At 45.1% G+C, this 17363-nt stretch overlaps 1 protein-coding gene across 2 annotated transcripts in view; it reads left to right on the top strand.

Annotated features, from left to right (window-relative positions):
- LOC102561001 (vascular endothelial growth factor receptor kdr-like) overlaps positions 1–17363 on the top strand; it is a 175031-nt gene that overhangs the window by 94188 nt on the left and 63480 nt on the right. For both annotated transcript variants that reach the window (XM_014607206.3, XM_059732797.1), the window contains exons 10-11: positions 6156–6306; positions 10665–10785. In XM_014607206.3, coding sequence (XP_014462692.2) covers positions 6156–6306; positions 10665–10785 — 272 coding nt within the window. The remainder of the gene's footprint in view (positions 1–6155; positions 6307–10664; positions 10786–17363) is intronic.

Genomic DNA, 17363 nt, shown 5'->3' on the forward strand with positions numbered 1-17363 from the left:
CATTTCAGTCGTTGAAAATAAAGCAGTGTCCATATATTTTACTATTAAAGAGAAGTTATCCTTTGTTATCTTATCAGACTTGGAGAGAGGCAAACTTAAAGGTGATAGGCAGAGCATGTGACCCCCCCCAACAACACTCTTAGTGTGAATGCCAGTATAAAGCACAGAAAATCTTTTCTATCAGGTGGGGAATGATTGTGGTCAATGCCCCAAATCCCTGTACAGATTGTTTTCCTTTAATACAAAGGCTTAAACATGGCACTTGAAAGGAGGGTAAAATTAACATAACTTTGATCAATTGGAAATGAACAGTAAGCGGAACTGTTTCTGATTGCTTTCAGCCATGTAGCAGCAGGGGGGTCTTTCGATATTCAGGTCAGCTCTTATACTGACAACAGCATCTCCGTAAAGAGGGGCTGCAGATGCATTGAAGAGGAAAACCCATTTCAATGCACTCTGAACCCAGTGGAAGAGCACAGGTTCGAAACATGGCCCCAGAACAGAGAGCTTTTCTGGTCTGGGTGACTTTTGCTTGAGCTAAGGAAACATAGTATGGGAGGGAAGTGGCTAGGGGAGCAGAAGGAGAGGCTTCATGGCCACTGAAAGAGGGAGGTGATGGTGTGAGATAGCAGATCAGGTGCCAGGCTTCCAGTCTTCCCCTAGGTTGAGGACTTGTATGGCCCTCAGGGCTGCAGGTCACCTCTGAGGCACATTACCTGATGGAGCAACACATTCTTCTTGCAAAGGGGCTGCGGGTCAGCCGTGTGCTGCAGGGGGAGAGAGGGGATTCAGATCTGCAGGCTGTGCGGGGTCCTGGATAGCTCCATGCAGAGCAGCATAAGAACATCAGAATTGCCATTTACTGGGTCAAATCATAGGTCCATCTTGCTCTGCGTCCTGTGTCACACAGTAGCAGAGAGTACTGTGGAGCCCAGGACACTTCCTTAGCTTTTGTCAGCACTGCCAGTCTATCACTTTCACAAGGTCTAAATTCATGCCAATTAATTATTTCTCAGTGTTTAAAAAGCCCACATGCAGCCCAGCCTGATTACATCCATATTGGAGATGCATAATTTAAAGTGTGACCAGAAATATATTTGGATCCTGGCAGTTGTTAAAAATGAATTCCTGCCCCTTGCCGTCCCTCACACATACCAATGAGCAAAGCTGTATGGAGTGCCAGAAGATAAAACACTGCGCAGTAAAGCAAATGTGAAGAACACAACAATGGGTTTGTCTACACATGCTCGCAATGTGAGGCAATAAACCCTGGTGCAGTTTGTGTCAGAGTTTACTGCTTCTGGGTGCCACATTTGCACGTGCACCTTCAGACCACAGCACGTTGAGCCGGGTTAGAGCAGCCTCGGCTGGCAGAAGGCCTGGGGGTCAGCCTGCCAGCTGCTCTGACCTGGCTCAGTTGTGCTGCAGAGGGGCTGGCTGGGGCACGAGGGTGCTCCAATGTGGGGCTAGCCAGCTGGCAGCCCCAACACTGAAGCACCTTTGTGCTCTGGCCAGCCCCATCTGTGTCTACACGTGTGTTATGGAGCACTAAATAATGTTACTGCAGGGTAGTACTTGTATTGACACTATACCTACGGAGGCCTTTATTAGTTTACTGTGGTCTAATAGGGCCACGCGTGTAGACACGGAGACTTTACTGAGGAGCTAATTAGTCAGCTCCATAGTAAACTTCTCATGTAGACACACCAGGTATATGTTAATGGGGAGGGAGTTACTGGAGAAATATATTGTTTGTCTACACTGAGGTGTTTGGTAAAAATTTCCCTCTGTTGCTGAGTGAGAGCCCTAGGGTAGATGTAGGTTGTCACTATTCCTTTTAATGTTGATGTATCTAATTCTGTTCAGAGCAGGTCTGGCTGAGAAGCATCAGTAGCTGCATAAGCCCTGGCTACACTTGAGCTCTTGGGATTAAAACCACTGATAGAGATACTTAGCAAGAGCGGGGGTTTCTGATGCAGTGCCCACTCAGGGGAATGGAAAAGGGTTCTGTTGGATTCAGTGGGCACTTCATTAAGTAAATGAGAGTGGCTTATAGGGGTTTAGAAGTTTGGATCCTGTCAGTGAAGAACTTCTCCAATACAGGAACTGAAAACGATGACTCCAGACTGTCCCCTGACGACCCCTTCCATGCCCTGGTATAGGGCAGATAACTGGGTTCAGGCTGGAGATCTGTAAGGGTGTGTCAGAGTAGGGCAACATCACATGGTGCTTTGGAGATTCAAGGCAGCCCTATAAGCCACAGGGCAGCTAGGCAAGTCTGCAATAGTGCCTTAAAGGCACCTTGGTTCTCCTCCAGGACACTGAGGGTTTAGGCCTGTCAGTTATCAGAGACACCCATGCCCCTTTACTCCTAAGAAAATCTAGGAGAAAAGTCATCAGAAAAATGTTTGCATTGCTGTGACACCTTTTCATTGGAGGGTCTCCAATTACAAACAGTAAGGCTATGATTCTTGATTTTGGATGCCCAACCTGAGACTTGTGGGAAGGTATTATATTGCTTGAATATGTGGAGCAAACCCCTGTAAGCCAGGTTCCAGCAGTACCTCCTGAAAACCACAGCCCTCAAGATGCCCAGACTTATTTGACCAGACTTATTTGAATCACTAGATTTACTTGAAAATCTTGGCATAATTAATTTATCCTCCAAACTCCCCCCAAGCACCAGAAGAGTGTCCCCACTTTATAGATGGCAAAACTGAGGTAGCTGGGGACAGATTTTTTTTTTTAAGACACTGGGTGCTTCTGCACATCCATTAATGTGCTTTTCCTAATGCACATTTAGTACCTCCAATATGAGGTACTAAATAAATGCACATTAGGTTGCCCAAATGCACAGTGCTGAAAGTGCACACTTTTTAAGTGACACTTAATGCACAGAGTTGCCTATTTACTGTGCAATAGTGCAGGGGTTTTCAACTGGGGGTACGCGGCAGTGGCGTGGAGAAGCCAGCAGCACTTCCAGTTTTGCTGGTGGTACTTCCGGTTTCACTGGCGGCACTTCCAGTTTTGCTGCTGTGCACCACACAGGGAAATCCCCTCTCCCCCTGCTCGTCGACCAGCCACCAGGGGACCCACCCCACCCCGCTCATCAACCAGCCGCCAAGGGACTTCCCGCTTCTCAACTGACCACTGGGGGTACCCTGACTAAAAAAGGTTGAAAACCCCTGCATTAGAGTATTTACAGGTTTTTATGCAATGCTTTAATGCGCAGAAAACAGGCTACTGCACATTAAAATTCACATGTAGACGCACCCAGTGAGGTGCCAAAAACGCAGATAAATGCTTAGTCGAATTCTGCCAAGTGCCTGAGTGTTTGGAAGCTAGTCGAGTTAAACAAATAGAAGTCATCTGAAAACAAAGTAATGCTTAAAGATATTAAGCTCCCGGGGGGAGAGGGGAGAAGTCTTTTCTAAAACTTGTTTTAACTTTTGATTGTCATTCCCATAACTAATTGCTATCTCCACAATAACTGTTATGTAGCACTGTGAAGAAAAACGACGGGAGGTATTTTCAGCAAACCCCTTTAGTTTTAAGTAAATAATTGGTTTAGCCTCATAAATAATTACTTCATTTGATGAATCATTTCAACTCATTTTAGGTTTCAGTAATATTTAATAGTCCCATACAGTAAAGTAATTGTGGAATTAGGAATTCATTTGTCACTCATGTAACTTATTATTTTAATTAGATCAAGTAAAAAAAAGCTCTCTCTTTTTTAGGAAGATAATTTAAGTGACATTCAATATGTTCATCATTTCAGCGAGGGTACAGCAAATTGTCTTAATATCTAAATGCATTACCAGAGTGTATGTACATGCACATGCAGACACTCAGCATCTGAGCCCCCAACCAAAAGGCCATGATATTTTCGTAACAGTGACCTTGACACCTTTTTTCTTTGATGGAAATCGCATACAACTTCTGTCCAGACATGCTGAATGAAAGAGTTGAAACTGAAGAAAAAAATGTTCTCGGGTCATGGAAAATAGGTTTCTGTCTACTAGGAATTAGCAATGATCTCTATGACTGCAAATAATTTGGTGATAGGAAATGAGCTGCCAGGTAAAAATGGCCTTTCCTGGCAAAATATGAGTCAATAGTTCCCAATGCTTTGCCTTTATGAACCACGTTGTACATCCAAGTATCTCAAAGCACTTGCCTAGCAATAGGGAATTAACCTTCCTAGCCCCTCTGCTGAATAGGTATCCTTCCCTCCATTTTATAGATGGGGAGTACAGGGTACAGAGAACTGAAGTAGTTTGTCCAGTGTCACACAGAGAGACACACTCAGAAGACCCAGCTCTTCCCCAGCCCTGTGCTTAGTGCCAGAAAGGGGAACATAGTGCAACCTATGCTACAGACATCTGAAAGCCAAGAGAGGTCAACCACTTTTTACCTCAAACTCTAATCAGAGACTAATGATGGGTATTTACACCAGCTAATGTTTCACTATAGCATAAGACTTGGGGCACTGCTAAAGCCTCTATAGTCAACGCCCCACTTTTTATCTCATTGAGGAGGAGGCTAATATATTTTCAGGCTGAGATGAGGTCAGCAGACCTTTCAGAGTCTGACCTGGCAGCCATGAGAAATGGAAAATGAGGATCCCATGGAGACATGGAATTGGAGCTAAAAAGCAAGGCCGGTCAGTTCCCCAGTTCCCAAAGAGGGCTGAGGGGGAAGAAGGGCAAGGGTTGAAGATTGATGAGGTGGGCAATAGCTCATATTTACATATCTGGGGCCAGTTTGACAGGAGAAAAAATAAGTTAACCCAAAAAAATAGAAATCTAATCTACTGTAGGCTTGCTGACTTGTCAAAAGCCTTCGAGCAAAGCAGCCACACTCAGCTATGCAGAGGTGTTCCAGCAAAGGACCCTGGCCAATAAATCTGTGTGATTTCCTGTTCCGAGAGACAGACAAAGAGATATGGCTAGGGATGGGCAGAGCTGTCTGCATAAAGGAAGAGTCCATGTTTTCACACCAAACCCAAACCCAACCTCTCCAAGGTTAGGAAAAGTTCAGTTCACTTGGTGGGGGGGACTTTATTTTTCACTGTTGTATTTTTTCTGAGGGAGCTGGAAATTAGAGAGACAAATTATTCCTTACCAGTAACAACCAGAAGTAGTGGAAATGTCTCACAAAAGCCTTTTCTCATGAGATTTCCAACCCAAAAGGTTTGGGTGTACAGTTTCTGGCCCCAGATAAGAAGTGGCTTTGTTTAATAGTTCTGCTTGTGGTGAGAAATTGCTTCACACAACCCCACTATTTCCTTGCCCCTCTGTGTGCCCCTTGCTTTGCAACCCCTGCCCTGCTTTCCTCTTTTTCTGCAGCGCATAGTGCAAGATAACAGAAGAGGAAAGCAGTTTCCAAGTCAAAGAGACTTTGTTGTAAGGTCTCAGGAGAGACCATGCACGATGATAACAATGTTCCAGGGCTCCAGCTGTTAGATAAGAGTCTTCTAAACCAACTACACTTTTCCTGGAAATACCGGCAACAGAGTATAGGAATTAGGGGAGAGTTTCAGTTTTTACCTATAGGGGCATGTCTACATGTTCATTAATGCACAATAGCTACTGCACATTTAATTTAGTACATGTATAATCAAGTACTAAATAAATGTACAGTAACTAGAGTTACCTTGCAGTAGTGCCAGCGAATGCCTTTTTAGTAACGCTACTGTGCAGTAGCCTAACAATACTACGCAGCAGCATCTTAGCATGGCTTGTGCTGTGAAGGGCTACTGCGCAGTGTTATTAGGCTACTGCACATTAAGCATCTGGTGTAGACACACCCAGGATAGACCTAATCCTTTAATGTTTTGCTACATAAATTTATCCAGGAGTAGTCAACATTTGAAGACAGCTAGAATGAATGTGATAGAGCTCACATAGTTTTAAAAATCCCATGAAATACCCAGGCTGATGACTGTACAAGGAGTGTCCTTTCAGTATTACCATCAACTTGCAATCGTTATTTCACCCCTGATGCTCCTCTTAATGTTTGGGCCTCCTCACCTCATACAGCCTCAAGCAAGCCTGTAAAGACTGGGCATGCCAAGCTCGTGGCTCTTCTCCAGCTTTGAATGGCCAGTATTTATCATGTCACTTCGCTCACTGGCTATGTTTCTTTTACAGAGAGACCGAAAATCTATGAAAAGGAGACTGATTTTGAGACGGTTGAGCGGGTGGAACTGGGAAGTAAACACAGACTTCAGTGCACTGCAAGTGGCAACCCTGAGCCCAAGATCCACTGGGAGTGGCAACCATGCAACCAGACAGGACTTCAGTAAGTGGTTATGCATGGGGCTGTCTTCGAAGGAGAAGTTCAGCACGAGCAGCTTGAGACATTCTTTTTCTAAGACAGTGTCTCCTCACTATGCTTGGGTGCCCGTGAATTGAAAGATTTCAAGGGTTCGGTGCAGCATTCATTTATTCATTTCAAAGGGCAAGTCCCCTGCCCACAGCATGGACAGCAGAAGTGTTCTAAATCAATCCCAACCCAGAGAGGTCCCCTTTGGCCTACGTTATTCAGCCCTTATCCCCTAAGCTGACAGTGTTGACAGAATTCTTCATCTCATCTTTTGAAATCAGTGGGAGGTTAGCCACTGAATTTATTAGCAGCAGGGCAAGATCTTTAGGGCCAAGCATGGAGGTGGTTTGTGCATTGTGAATGTCTGTCCACAATCCTGTTCCGAGACCAAGGACTTCATTTGACACAGCAGATGATTACCCTGAAGCTACAGTAGATTCAGAAAAGTGATCAAGAAGGGAAAGACTGTATCACCCCATTACAGCTTTTGTGAGCAATAATAATGATGCATTGTGGGATAAGGATCTTAAGAGGTTTTTTGTTTTTTTAAGGCAGACGTTACTGGTTGTTTTAAAGAGGCATTCATAATTCTCACGTGACTCAAAATTTAGGTTTGGTAAAAAAATAAACTTCTACAAAGACCTGTGACCCACGGAGAAATTTCCAAATCCTTGCATTCCAGTAATAGCAGCTCCTTCGAAAACAAACAGACTTTCCCCTGCAGAATTTGCAGCCACGACTGCAGGTTTCATACATTCCTAGATTCTTGGGGCCAAAGGAGCCGTAATAATCAACCGGTCTGACTTTAGCCAGGTTCTGAAGTGTACCAACGGAAACAAAACTGGCTCCATTGATTTTCATTATACGAGCTGAGAAATAAAAAAAAGAAAGAAAGAAAATGAGCAGGAGGCAAAGAGTGAAAAGAAAATTGGATTTTCCAAATCAATCCAGCTGCAGTAGTCTAAGGAGTAGCAGAACCATGGAAATGTACTTGTTTAAAGCAGAAGCTCTGATTCTCACTTAAACTAATCACCACTTTTATGCTGTTCTGACAGTAAACAACACCCACCTGACGGCTCCTTTGTGTTGTCAGAACGGGCCCAGGCCCCCTCTTGTAACTAGAATCAGGTGGGGTTGTTTTTACCTGACAGCATCCCTTTCATTTATCTGTTTGCTTCTGTATATTTTCTGGTGTCTTTTGGGTGTAGACCAGGGAAGCAACGGATTTGTGTGAGAACCCCCCAAGGGCAGATCGGATGGAAGAATGTACCCTCTAGTGTAGAAAAGGCATCCTTCTTATCACTGCAGGGGCTATTGAAGGGCAAAACCTTTGAGGTTCAGGCTTGGTGTAAAGTCTAAGCAGACGCTCATCCACACCAGTCCCACGTGTGCAAGTGGGATCCTAGGGGCCTTCTTCATTGATTCCTTCTGAGCGGCTGCCCACCCACGCCAAGCTCCTGTGTTGTATGGATGGAAGGGGCAGCATGAACCAAGTGCTTGGCTGTGAACATGTCTTTGCTAAAAAACTGGCAGCAGCAGGAGGGTTGATAGAAGCAGATGAAATCCACCAAGACTGCATCTGTCAAACAGGAACTCAGCGAGTTAAAGTGAGGTGCTTCGTGATGTTTCTTTCATACATAGAAGTTCCTTTGTTCCTGTGGAGAAGTTAGCAGAGCGGCCTACAGGGAGAGGCCTTAGTGCAGACCTAAAAGGGGAGGGCTTCGCTTGGTGAGCTCCCATGGGAAATAAGGGAGCCAAACCTAACAACGCTGCTTGCAGTTTAACTCTCTTCTGTCATGAGAAAGCTGAAGTCAGATTTTCCTTCCACAGGCAGATGTGGGAATATGGGAAGAAATGTGCTGTTTGGTTCCTCCCCGCCCCCTCCTTTTACTCTTTCATTTGCAAAGTAGTAGTGGAAAATGTTTGAAGCTCAGGTTGCAGTTTCAAGTCTTTTTCAAGGTCTTGTTTGATGACAGGCTGCCGGACACAGACAGGCTGCAAAGAGCAGCGCCCAGACAAAGCTAGCTTAGTGCAGCTGCTTCCCCAAAAAGTTATGTCCCCTTACGCCTACCTGGTTCTGTAGCTCTAAGCATCCCAAACTTTCAGTCTCAGCAATGGTACTGTGTCAACCCAAGTGGTAAAAGAAAGAGTAGCCCAGTAATTGGCCTTGAGCTGGTTCACAGATGCACTTACCCTCCCTCCTCCCCATACATGTACACAGAAAGAAGCAGCTGAGGATTTGTAGACCTTTGTTAGTCTTTGCACTAGCTTCTGTGCAAGGGACTATCACTAAAGGGCTTTAGATTAAACCAGAATGGAAATACTATAGGGCAACATCTCAGGAAGAGGGCTGGACTGGGTGACTTCAGATATCTGTCAGTCCCTTCCATCCAGGGTGGAATTGTAGACTCTACACTGGAAGTACAATAGCTCCGTCCCTGTGTTAGCAACACACATGGTAAGGGCATAAACACTGAGCTGATTCAGATTCAAACACTTGACCAGGCAGCAAAGGACCTTGCATAACCCTGTTCTCTGTGCTCCCTGAGCCATCCAGTCTCTGATGTTATCACTTTAAATACAATTGCAGAGTGGTGTCTACTTCTGCAAGCCTCCGGGACAGCCTTATCTCTCTCAAGCAGAAGCTGTAGGAGGATTCCTGTGGGAAATGACACACTCCCCACCCGCCCCCCATTTCCTCCTGTTGTTTCATTTCCTTTCCTCCTCTCTCTCCCTTTCTTTCCCCACGTACTCAAGAGCCCCACCATGCTATCATTGTTCATTCTCCGTGTAGCTGTAATGTGATTTGCTTCCTTTGAGATCTAGCCCTCATGGCCATAAAATGGAATTGCTTATAGGCAACTGTGAAGGGCACTTTGTTCCAAAGGACACTAATGCTGATGAAGCCTTTGCTGATTCAGAGTTCAGCACATGCCCTTTGGTGGTATGGCAAAAACACAACTGCTCCAGCAGGTGCACTACCACAGGGACTTTCCATATTAAGGTCCTGGTTGTCACAAGTGCAGCTACCACAACTCTTGAGAAAAATCAGCAGGATTTGTGGGTGCTCCCTGCCTCTGAAAATTAGGATGTATACACTGTGGTTTAAATTTACCTTCTCTAATCCTGTTTGGATGCAAGGTTGAACTCCTGTGGGAAGTTCAGACTCCCTCCTTTCCTGCCCAACTCATTGAAACCTTGGCACCTCTACCAAAACTGCAGTCATGTGTGCTGGGGATTTTGTGATCAGAGCACATCGCTTTTTGCCAGCTGAATTCCATTTACTAACCCACCATCGCATGGTAATAACCAACCTGGGCTGGATTTGAACGGACAACTTTTAAATGAAATACACCATAGTCCAGCACAGACAGGCATTTCCTGAGCTATCAGACCCTTTAGGGGGGGCTAGAGATGGAACTTAAGGGCTATTATGCTCTGTAAAGTGTGTGTTCAACTCTGCCCAATGTGCAGGGCTGTAGTTAGGCAAACCAGAAAGTCTTAAATAGAGCAAATTCTCCTTATATGATTACAGGACACCACGTTCTCTCTTCATTATCTAGCCTTAATTTTAATTCTTGAATGCATGCAAAATACTGAATTAATTTTCAGGGAATATGCATTATTATTATTCATGGACTTTGTCACTTCTCCCTCCTCCACTCTCCTCAGAGGCATCTACTCCAAACCCTTCTCCTGCAATTACCTTGACTGCTTGGCTTTTCTAGGCTGAGATACAGACAGTCTCACCCTTTGCTCCCTGCTGTTCAAGTGACTGGGGTTCTGAATTTCAGAACATACAGGAAGGCTCTGATATGTTTAATGAGCAGCGGCTGTAATGATCTGCAGGTGTAACTCCTGTTCTGTGGCTCACACTTGTGTGGTTTGATGCAACTACCCAAGACTGCGGTATCTTTATTTATTTTGTAGGAGTGCCTGCATCAACAAAGCATGAACCGGTCTGTGGTTCGGGCATTAACCTGCACATGGCTGCAGTTCCCTCCTTAACATGCAGTTAATTAAACTCTTTGTTCTTATTGTTTGCTAACTTGGGGACTGCAGTTTAGATGTAATCTGGCAGGTTAAATCACATTTTCTGGATAAAAGCTTAAACCAGATTTTAAAATGTTTTCCCAAATCAGTCTGAAATGCTATGATGGTGGAAAATCTCCACCAGAAGGCAGACATTTTTATCACTCAGTTGTCATCGGCGCTTTCCAAGGAGCCCAGGGGTATTGCTACAGAAAGAGGCCACCTCTATTTGAACGGTGCCTATTTCTGCCACCTACAATGAATCATGCTTTTCAATACCATCCTCCTTTTTCAACCTCCAGATGCAGACCCCATCAGCAAAAAATCATGGTTCGGAAAAACATCACTGAGGAAGACAGGTCCATGGGCAACAAAATAGAGAGCATTGAAACCATGTCGGTCATACATGGAGAGAGAAAAAAGGTATGTTTCTGGTGGCACTGATATCGTGGGCAAAGAATGGAAGAGATGATGCGGTCAAGCAGAGATGCAGGCCCCATGTTTCTCAGGCACTGATTTCCCTTTCACTGCTAACTGTTAACATGCTTTACATTCCACAGCCCTGGGATCATTTTGAGCTCTTGACTGTTTATGAATGTTTAGGACTCTGGCAATGATGTCATTCTTTCTTCTTGAAGCTCTCCAAAGACCTGGGGGTCAAAAACCTTTTGGTCATACTCAGCCTTGAGAAAGTGTAAGGCAGGCATTGGATAAGGGGGCAAGGTGGGGCTTAAGAGCACAGAGGCAATAATAACCCTAAGCTGGTAGTACTTTCCATGTGCAAAGTGCTCTATGATGGGCTGAACAGATAGGCTACCAATACCATTGTGACGGGGAAAGCATTATCATTCCAACAACAGTAGCTCAAGATCTACATTATTAAAGGGGCCCACTAAGTTTGGGTACCTCCAATTCTTGGGTGCTCAGTTTGAGGCAGGTTGGCCTCATTTGCTGAGGTTCCAAGTGCCTGCAGATCCCCTCCCTGAGTTGTGGTTGTTCATTACCCCTGAGGCACCAGCCACCCCACGGTGGATTGTAAGGGTAAGGCTATATCCTGTCTCTCCTGCCCTGGCTGGCTGTGTTAGCTAGCCACAGAAGGCCTCCTGCAGACTGCAAAGAAGGGGCACAGTGAGTATACTCCCTCTGTGTACTTAAAAGAGCCAGTTGATGCAGCATCTTACATAGCTTTACCTAGGCACATGCCTTAGCTGAACAAACTTGTGCATTTCAAAGACTGAGATGGCGCCATTTATCAATGTCCATTCCAATCAGTGGCAACTGAGTCTGTGAGTATTTGGCTCTAGGTATACAGATTTCTGATCCTGCCCCAAAGAAGGTTTGTGTTTTGGCTGAGGCAGTTGTTTAACCCATAGTCATTATACTTACGTTGGGTTACTGGTCTTGGGGTGCTGTCACAGTTCCAGGATACGTATGTGCACATGCCTGGGAAAAGGAGCAGAGATGCCTTGGATGTTGCGGGACTTGATCCTGCCTGGTACTGAATGCCTTGGTCCTGATCCCACAAAGCACTTAAGCATGTGGTTCTCCTTATGGGCTACTCACATACTTAAGCACATGCTGATGTGCTTCCTTGGTTCAGGTCCAATACAATCAGCACCTGGCAGGATCGAGTCCTTGGCCATCTGGTCTTTCTCATGGAGACTTTCCAGTGATCGACATAATCTAAAGCAGAGCTCTGAAATGTGCATGTGGGGGAGAAAACCACAACTGTCATTTAATTCCCAAAGTTGTTTCTGTGCCATGGCTACCCTACATTTATGGAGTGTTTAAGTGTTTAAGTAACACAGTGTCCCTTACGCTTTGTCTTTACCTACTCCCTCGGTCCCATAATTTTAGATAAGACACAATCAGTTGCTTCTAAAGAATCTCAGCAATTGGTGTTGAGAAGGGGCCATTGGCTCAGCCTTTAATGGGGCAGAGAACATAACAAACCATTGCAAACCTGAGGTACAGGGTTTTATCGTTAAAAAGGCCACAGAAACCCTTTCTGGGGGGAAAGGTAAGCTAAGCTCTTCTGGCAGCTCATGGTGATTTCTTTCAGTTGGGATGAAAGCAACTTGTACCCATGAAGCTGCTTCCTTTGCTTGGTACCTGTGTAAAATAGAGACAACTGTGGTTCTAAGAGCTGCTGCCTATTTCAGGTCTGCTGATCTCCTGCTAATAAGCCCAGGTTTCTAGCGTCTTTTCATGTCCATGGAAGCCAGGAGTAGCACTACTGATGCATGCGGCACTGTAGCAGTGTGAAAACAGCCTGAGAGGAAAACCAGGCTCCCTGTGTCTGTGAGTAGGTCACAGGCCCTTATGCGTCCAGGGACTTCTTTTTGTTTGAGAGAGAATTTAAAACACTGAATTGGTCCCACAGTGCAAATTGCTGTAATGGTTCCAAAACCTCCTCTCCAATAGTTTTTCAGCTGTGCCTCAGGCCTGGATGGCAGAGAGACAGAGGTAAAAAAAAAAAATTGTAAGAATCACCATTTAATTTTGTTTAACACAACACACCCATGCACAAACACACACAGTCACTCCCTCCAACTCAAAAACAAAATATTTTTTGTGCAATGTCTCACCAGGGGCAGGTGCCTGACAGTTTGTTCCAGGGTGAAATTTCAGTCTCGCTCACTGGGAATTTGGGGCCTGAATACAGGTGGGTGCTGTGAGAAGAGAGCCATGAAGGAGCATGAGGTGCTCCGAGACTGTGGCATTGGGACCATGTAGTCTCCCAAAATAGAAGCACCTTCCACCCAGATTTCCCTCTCTCCTCTCTGGCTCTCCATGAGGTATTTCTTTCTCTGGCAGGCAAACCTTTTTGGTCCTTCTGGGGGTTTTTGAAGCAATCTTGTAGCAGACTGGATCCCAGGCTTCAGTCCCCTTCTCCTTCCTTTGTTCCTTTCTAGATTTCAGTCTTGAGTTTGTGTCTTTGTTCATTTCCAAAAGCTCAGCACACATCCTTTGTACTTCAGTGGTTAAATGTTTCATTATGAAGCTGCCATAAAAAGATACTGCCATGAATTATATCATCTTGCAATTTATGAAGCCTTCATTATTTTCTTCTTCCCCTGACCCGTTGGTTGGAAATGCACTCTGATGTCTCTCCTAATAACTGTGCATCTTGATTAAGATTTATTCCTATTAATAAAACTGGATTCTGTGCATCTCAGATTTCAGCTCTCTTGTCTGCCTGCTTATGTTACTGGACAGTCCCCTCCCCCAGCTTTATGAAGTCTAAACCTATCTGTGCTAAGTTTAGTGGAGATACTAGAATGTAAAATAAGGAGCACACTGATCAAATCTTGAGCCTTCGGACTCTTGTGTTTTATCAGTGATTCTTCCCACCAGAGCTGAAACATACAGGATATAAACCAATCCTTTCCCACCATGTCCTAACAAGTAATTCATCTGCGTTTGACTAGCCAAATGAAATAATAAAGATGTTGGAGACTGGGTTAACCTGGCTTTTATTGACTGTGTTTTGAAGCTGGGATCAGTGGAGATTGGTTATTCTTTCCTTTGTGACTTGAGCCTGTCCTGTTTTTGCTGAAGGCCTGCGGAGAGGAGGGTGAAGTTTTCCTTGGTCTCTAGAACATCAGTCATGTCACTCCCAGTCTCTCTGCATTTCAGAGTCTCAGAGAGCTCCGGCAATGCAGGTTTGTGTAGCGACATTTAAAAAAAAACAATAGAGTACCGTATTTCATAGTGTGTAAGTTGCGTTTTGAAGCCCTATTTTTGGGGGTGTAAAAATCTAACTCAACTTATACACCGTGCCACATCAAAAATGGTGCACGGGGCTGGGCTCAGTGCTCAGCTGGCATGACCCCATCCCTTGTGAGCAGCACTGCCTGGGCCACACCAGCACTACTCGCAGGGGAAGAGGCCACACCAGCCAAGCATCAAGCCTGGCCCAAAGTTATCCATGCCTATAAAACTACTTACCTTTCAGATCAGAAAGCCGGGGGTTGACCTATACACTGTGTCGACCTATACACCGTGAAATATGGTAACCCTTTTAGTTCTGTGGAAGCTAAAGACACGTAAACAGACCCCCACAATGAAATCTCGCGAGTGAGGAGCTGCTGCCTAGAGCCAGAATTTTGTACTGGGTTTTGAAGTTTCTTGTAGACCCTGCATTTTTAAAGCCTTGAATTTGCTATGGGTCAGTAGTCAACCAAGAGCTGCTATGCTACTGGCAATGATTTTACTCAGCTGACACATGTGGCCACTTTATAATGATGACATACTAGGGTCCTGAAGCATCATTTACACATTAAACTACATTATCCTCGCAGGGTAAATGAGAATTATATTTATTATTATGAAGTTAATTTCTCCCTCCTTCCTCTGTGGAGTTCTCTGCCTAAGACTGAGGACTCAAGAGTGAATGTCATTGTTAAGGCAAAGCATGTGGCTATCGTTGATAACACAACATTCTTCATGAGAATCAGGGTGTTAACTCTGTTCTGGCCAAAACTCTGGTTTCAGCAATTATGTTCTACCCACCTAATTTCTCCCAGCCGTTCTGGACAGACACTGTAGTCTCCAATTCTTATTTTTAAAGTGCTATGCAGCTGCCAGAGATGGCTTCACTTGGCCCTGAAATAAAGTTTCCACTAGTGTGTTGGTTGCTTTGGGATCTCCCCTTCATCCAGCCTACAGATCAGGAGCTCACTTAGAAGAGGCAGTCTGGTTTTTAGTCCCTGCTTTATGTATTTTATCCAATGTTTGCATGAAGAATCCCCTCAGACAAAAGTGATCATATCTAGGTAGGTGATATCACACTGGGCTGTGAATGCCAAGTGGAGGGAGATGCCTTTGAGTAGTGCTGAGTAAGGCACCGAAAACCCAGAGAGGGCAGGGATTGATCAAAGTACAACCCAAGAGGACAAGCTCTAGACAGCTCCCTATTCAGCGTGGCTGGGTGGAGGCATCAAAGCCATGTCTACACATCAGGCACATTGTGCCAGGCAGCAGTACCCTCAGACATGCCACAGTGCTCCGTGCAAGCTGCCTACCAAGTCAGAAGCAGCATGGCAACATCCACAAGGCCCTGTGAGCAGGCCAGTTGGCCCTGTCACTCACCAGCACTGATTAGATCACCCAAAGTGGCACATGGACGTGGCTATGCCACTTCTACTTTAGGAGGTAGCCCACACAGAGCCATGAGGCATGTTGAAGAGCACTGTGAGTGGACCATACATATTTGCCTTGCCTCTCACCTTGCATTTATTAGGGAGCCTCCAGGACTACTTCAGGGCTCTGGATTCCATGCTGACATTGGGTGGGTACCTCCCAGCTAGGCACTGTAGTGTTCAACACTGTGGCAGCTAACTGCTACTTCGAATCTGGGCCTCTGTGCCTGAAAGGATCATATCGTGGATGGCGCAGGAAGCACTAGCTCCCTTGCATCTCTGACAGGGTGAGGAGATTCCAAACGCCGGCTGGGTTTTAAATGTTGATGTGAAGCTTCACCCTTCGGGCCCTTTTTTTTTCAATTGAAACATGAACTACCATTCCCGGTGAGCACAAGCAGTGGGTGGAGAGGGGATGGAAGCTTTCAGTGCGGAGCATTTTAGAGCAAAAGAAGTACTGAAGGTAAATCAAATCACAGCACAAAACAGACAGCTCCAGCAAGGTTTGTTTAATTCATTGTTTACAGGCAGCTTTAATCATTTTGTTCTTATTCAGCACCTTTCAGCTGAAGCCCTCATATAATCTTTGCGATCAACAAACCTCCCTACGCCCCTGTGAGGTAAGCGGGTATTTTCCAGATAGGGAAACCAAGGCATGGAAAACTTAAATGACCTGTCCAGGGACACCCGGTGGTGTTGCAGTATGTGAGCTAAGATCAGGCTGGAGGCTGTCAGGCCTAGACAGACAGTGAGATAGAAATGTGATGCAGTTGCCATTCAAGGGGGGGCATTAGGAGCTAATTGAATGTATTTGCAGGGTTGCTAGTGACATTCCAAATACTTGTGTCCTCCTCCAGCCACCTGCTTCCAAGCTCTGCCAGAGTTAGACATCTGATCACTTTTCCACCCACCACTTCTCCTCCTCATCCTCGCCCACATGTTGCTAACAAAGTGGAAGAATTGTTAACCGGAGCCAGGAGAGGGAGGGATGAGACCTAGGAACTGAACAGCAAAGAGTAGCAAAACATATTTATTTGTGCAAGTTCCAACTTACTGCAGCTTCGAGAAAAGGCCTTGCTGCACTGTGCTTGCTATAAAACATCTACGAACACTCACGCAGGACGGTGGTGGAATGCAGGCTGGCAGCCTCTAAACCAGCTCTTTTTATCAGCGCAGGCATGTTACACGGTTAGACATATGGACTTTATGGAACTATTCCACTGTATCTTTTTCTAGCAATAACAATCTCTGTATTTGCCATCACTATTCTTTAGAGATTACTGTCATTTCATTGCTTTCATTTTTGACCTTTAAACTTTGTCTATTCTTTTTTTGCAGTTCTTTACTAGCTAATTAATCTTTCCTTGGACTGGAAGGGTTGGAAGGCCCAGGGCTTAAGTAACAGGCGGTGGAGACTTTAGTTCCAAATCCAGCCTAGACAGTGTAAAATTGTTACCTTCCAAAGGGCATTTGGTGGCCTCTGTGTATCAAGCTGGCAGGCTATCACTGCAGTTCCTGTTAGATAAGGGTGTAGAGGGCAAATGCCACCATCATATGTTGACACTAATTGCCACTACTTAGCAGCAGCATCTGCATAAAAGCAAAGGCCTGAATGGGCTTGTTGGCCGAACTACACACAAACAGCAAGTTTTCCAGGCACCTGTCTGCCACCATTCATGAGAGCTATCACTATAACTGTTATAGTCACTGCAGGCCACACTGCATTCCCATTGTTAATGCTCAACAGAGAGTGATTCAGTCTAGTTGGGAAGAGTTTTTTTTAAGTAAAATGGGATGAGTTTACATCTGGTAAACGCTGACATGTATACAACTGTTTTACTCCTGGTCCAACTTTCC

This window comes from Alligator mississippiensis, chromosome 8 (genome assembly GCF_030867095.1).
Source record: "Alligator mississippiensis isolate rAllMis1 chromosome 8, rAllMis1, whole genome shotgun sequence".
NCBI lineage: Eukaryota > Metazoa > Chordata > Crocodylia > Alligatoridae > Alligator > Alligator mississippiensis.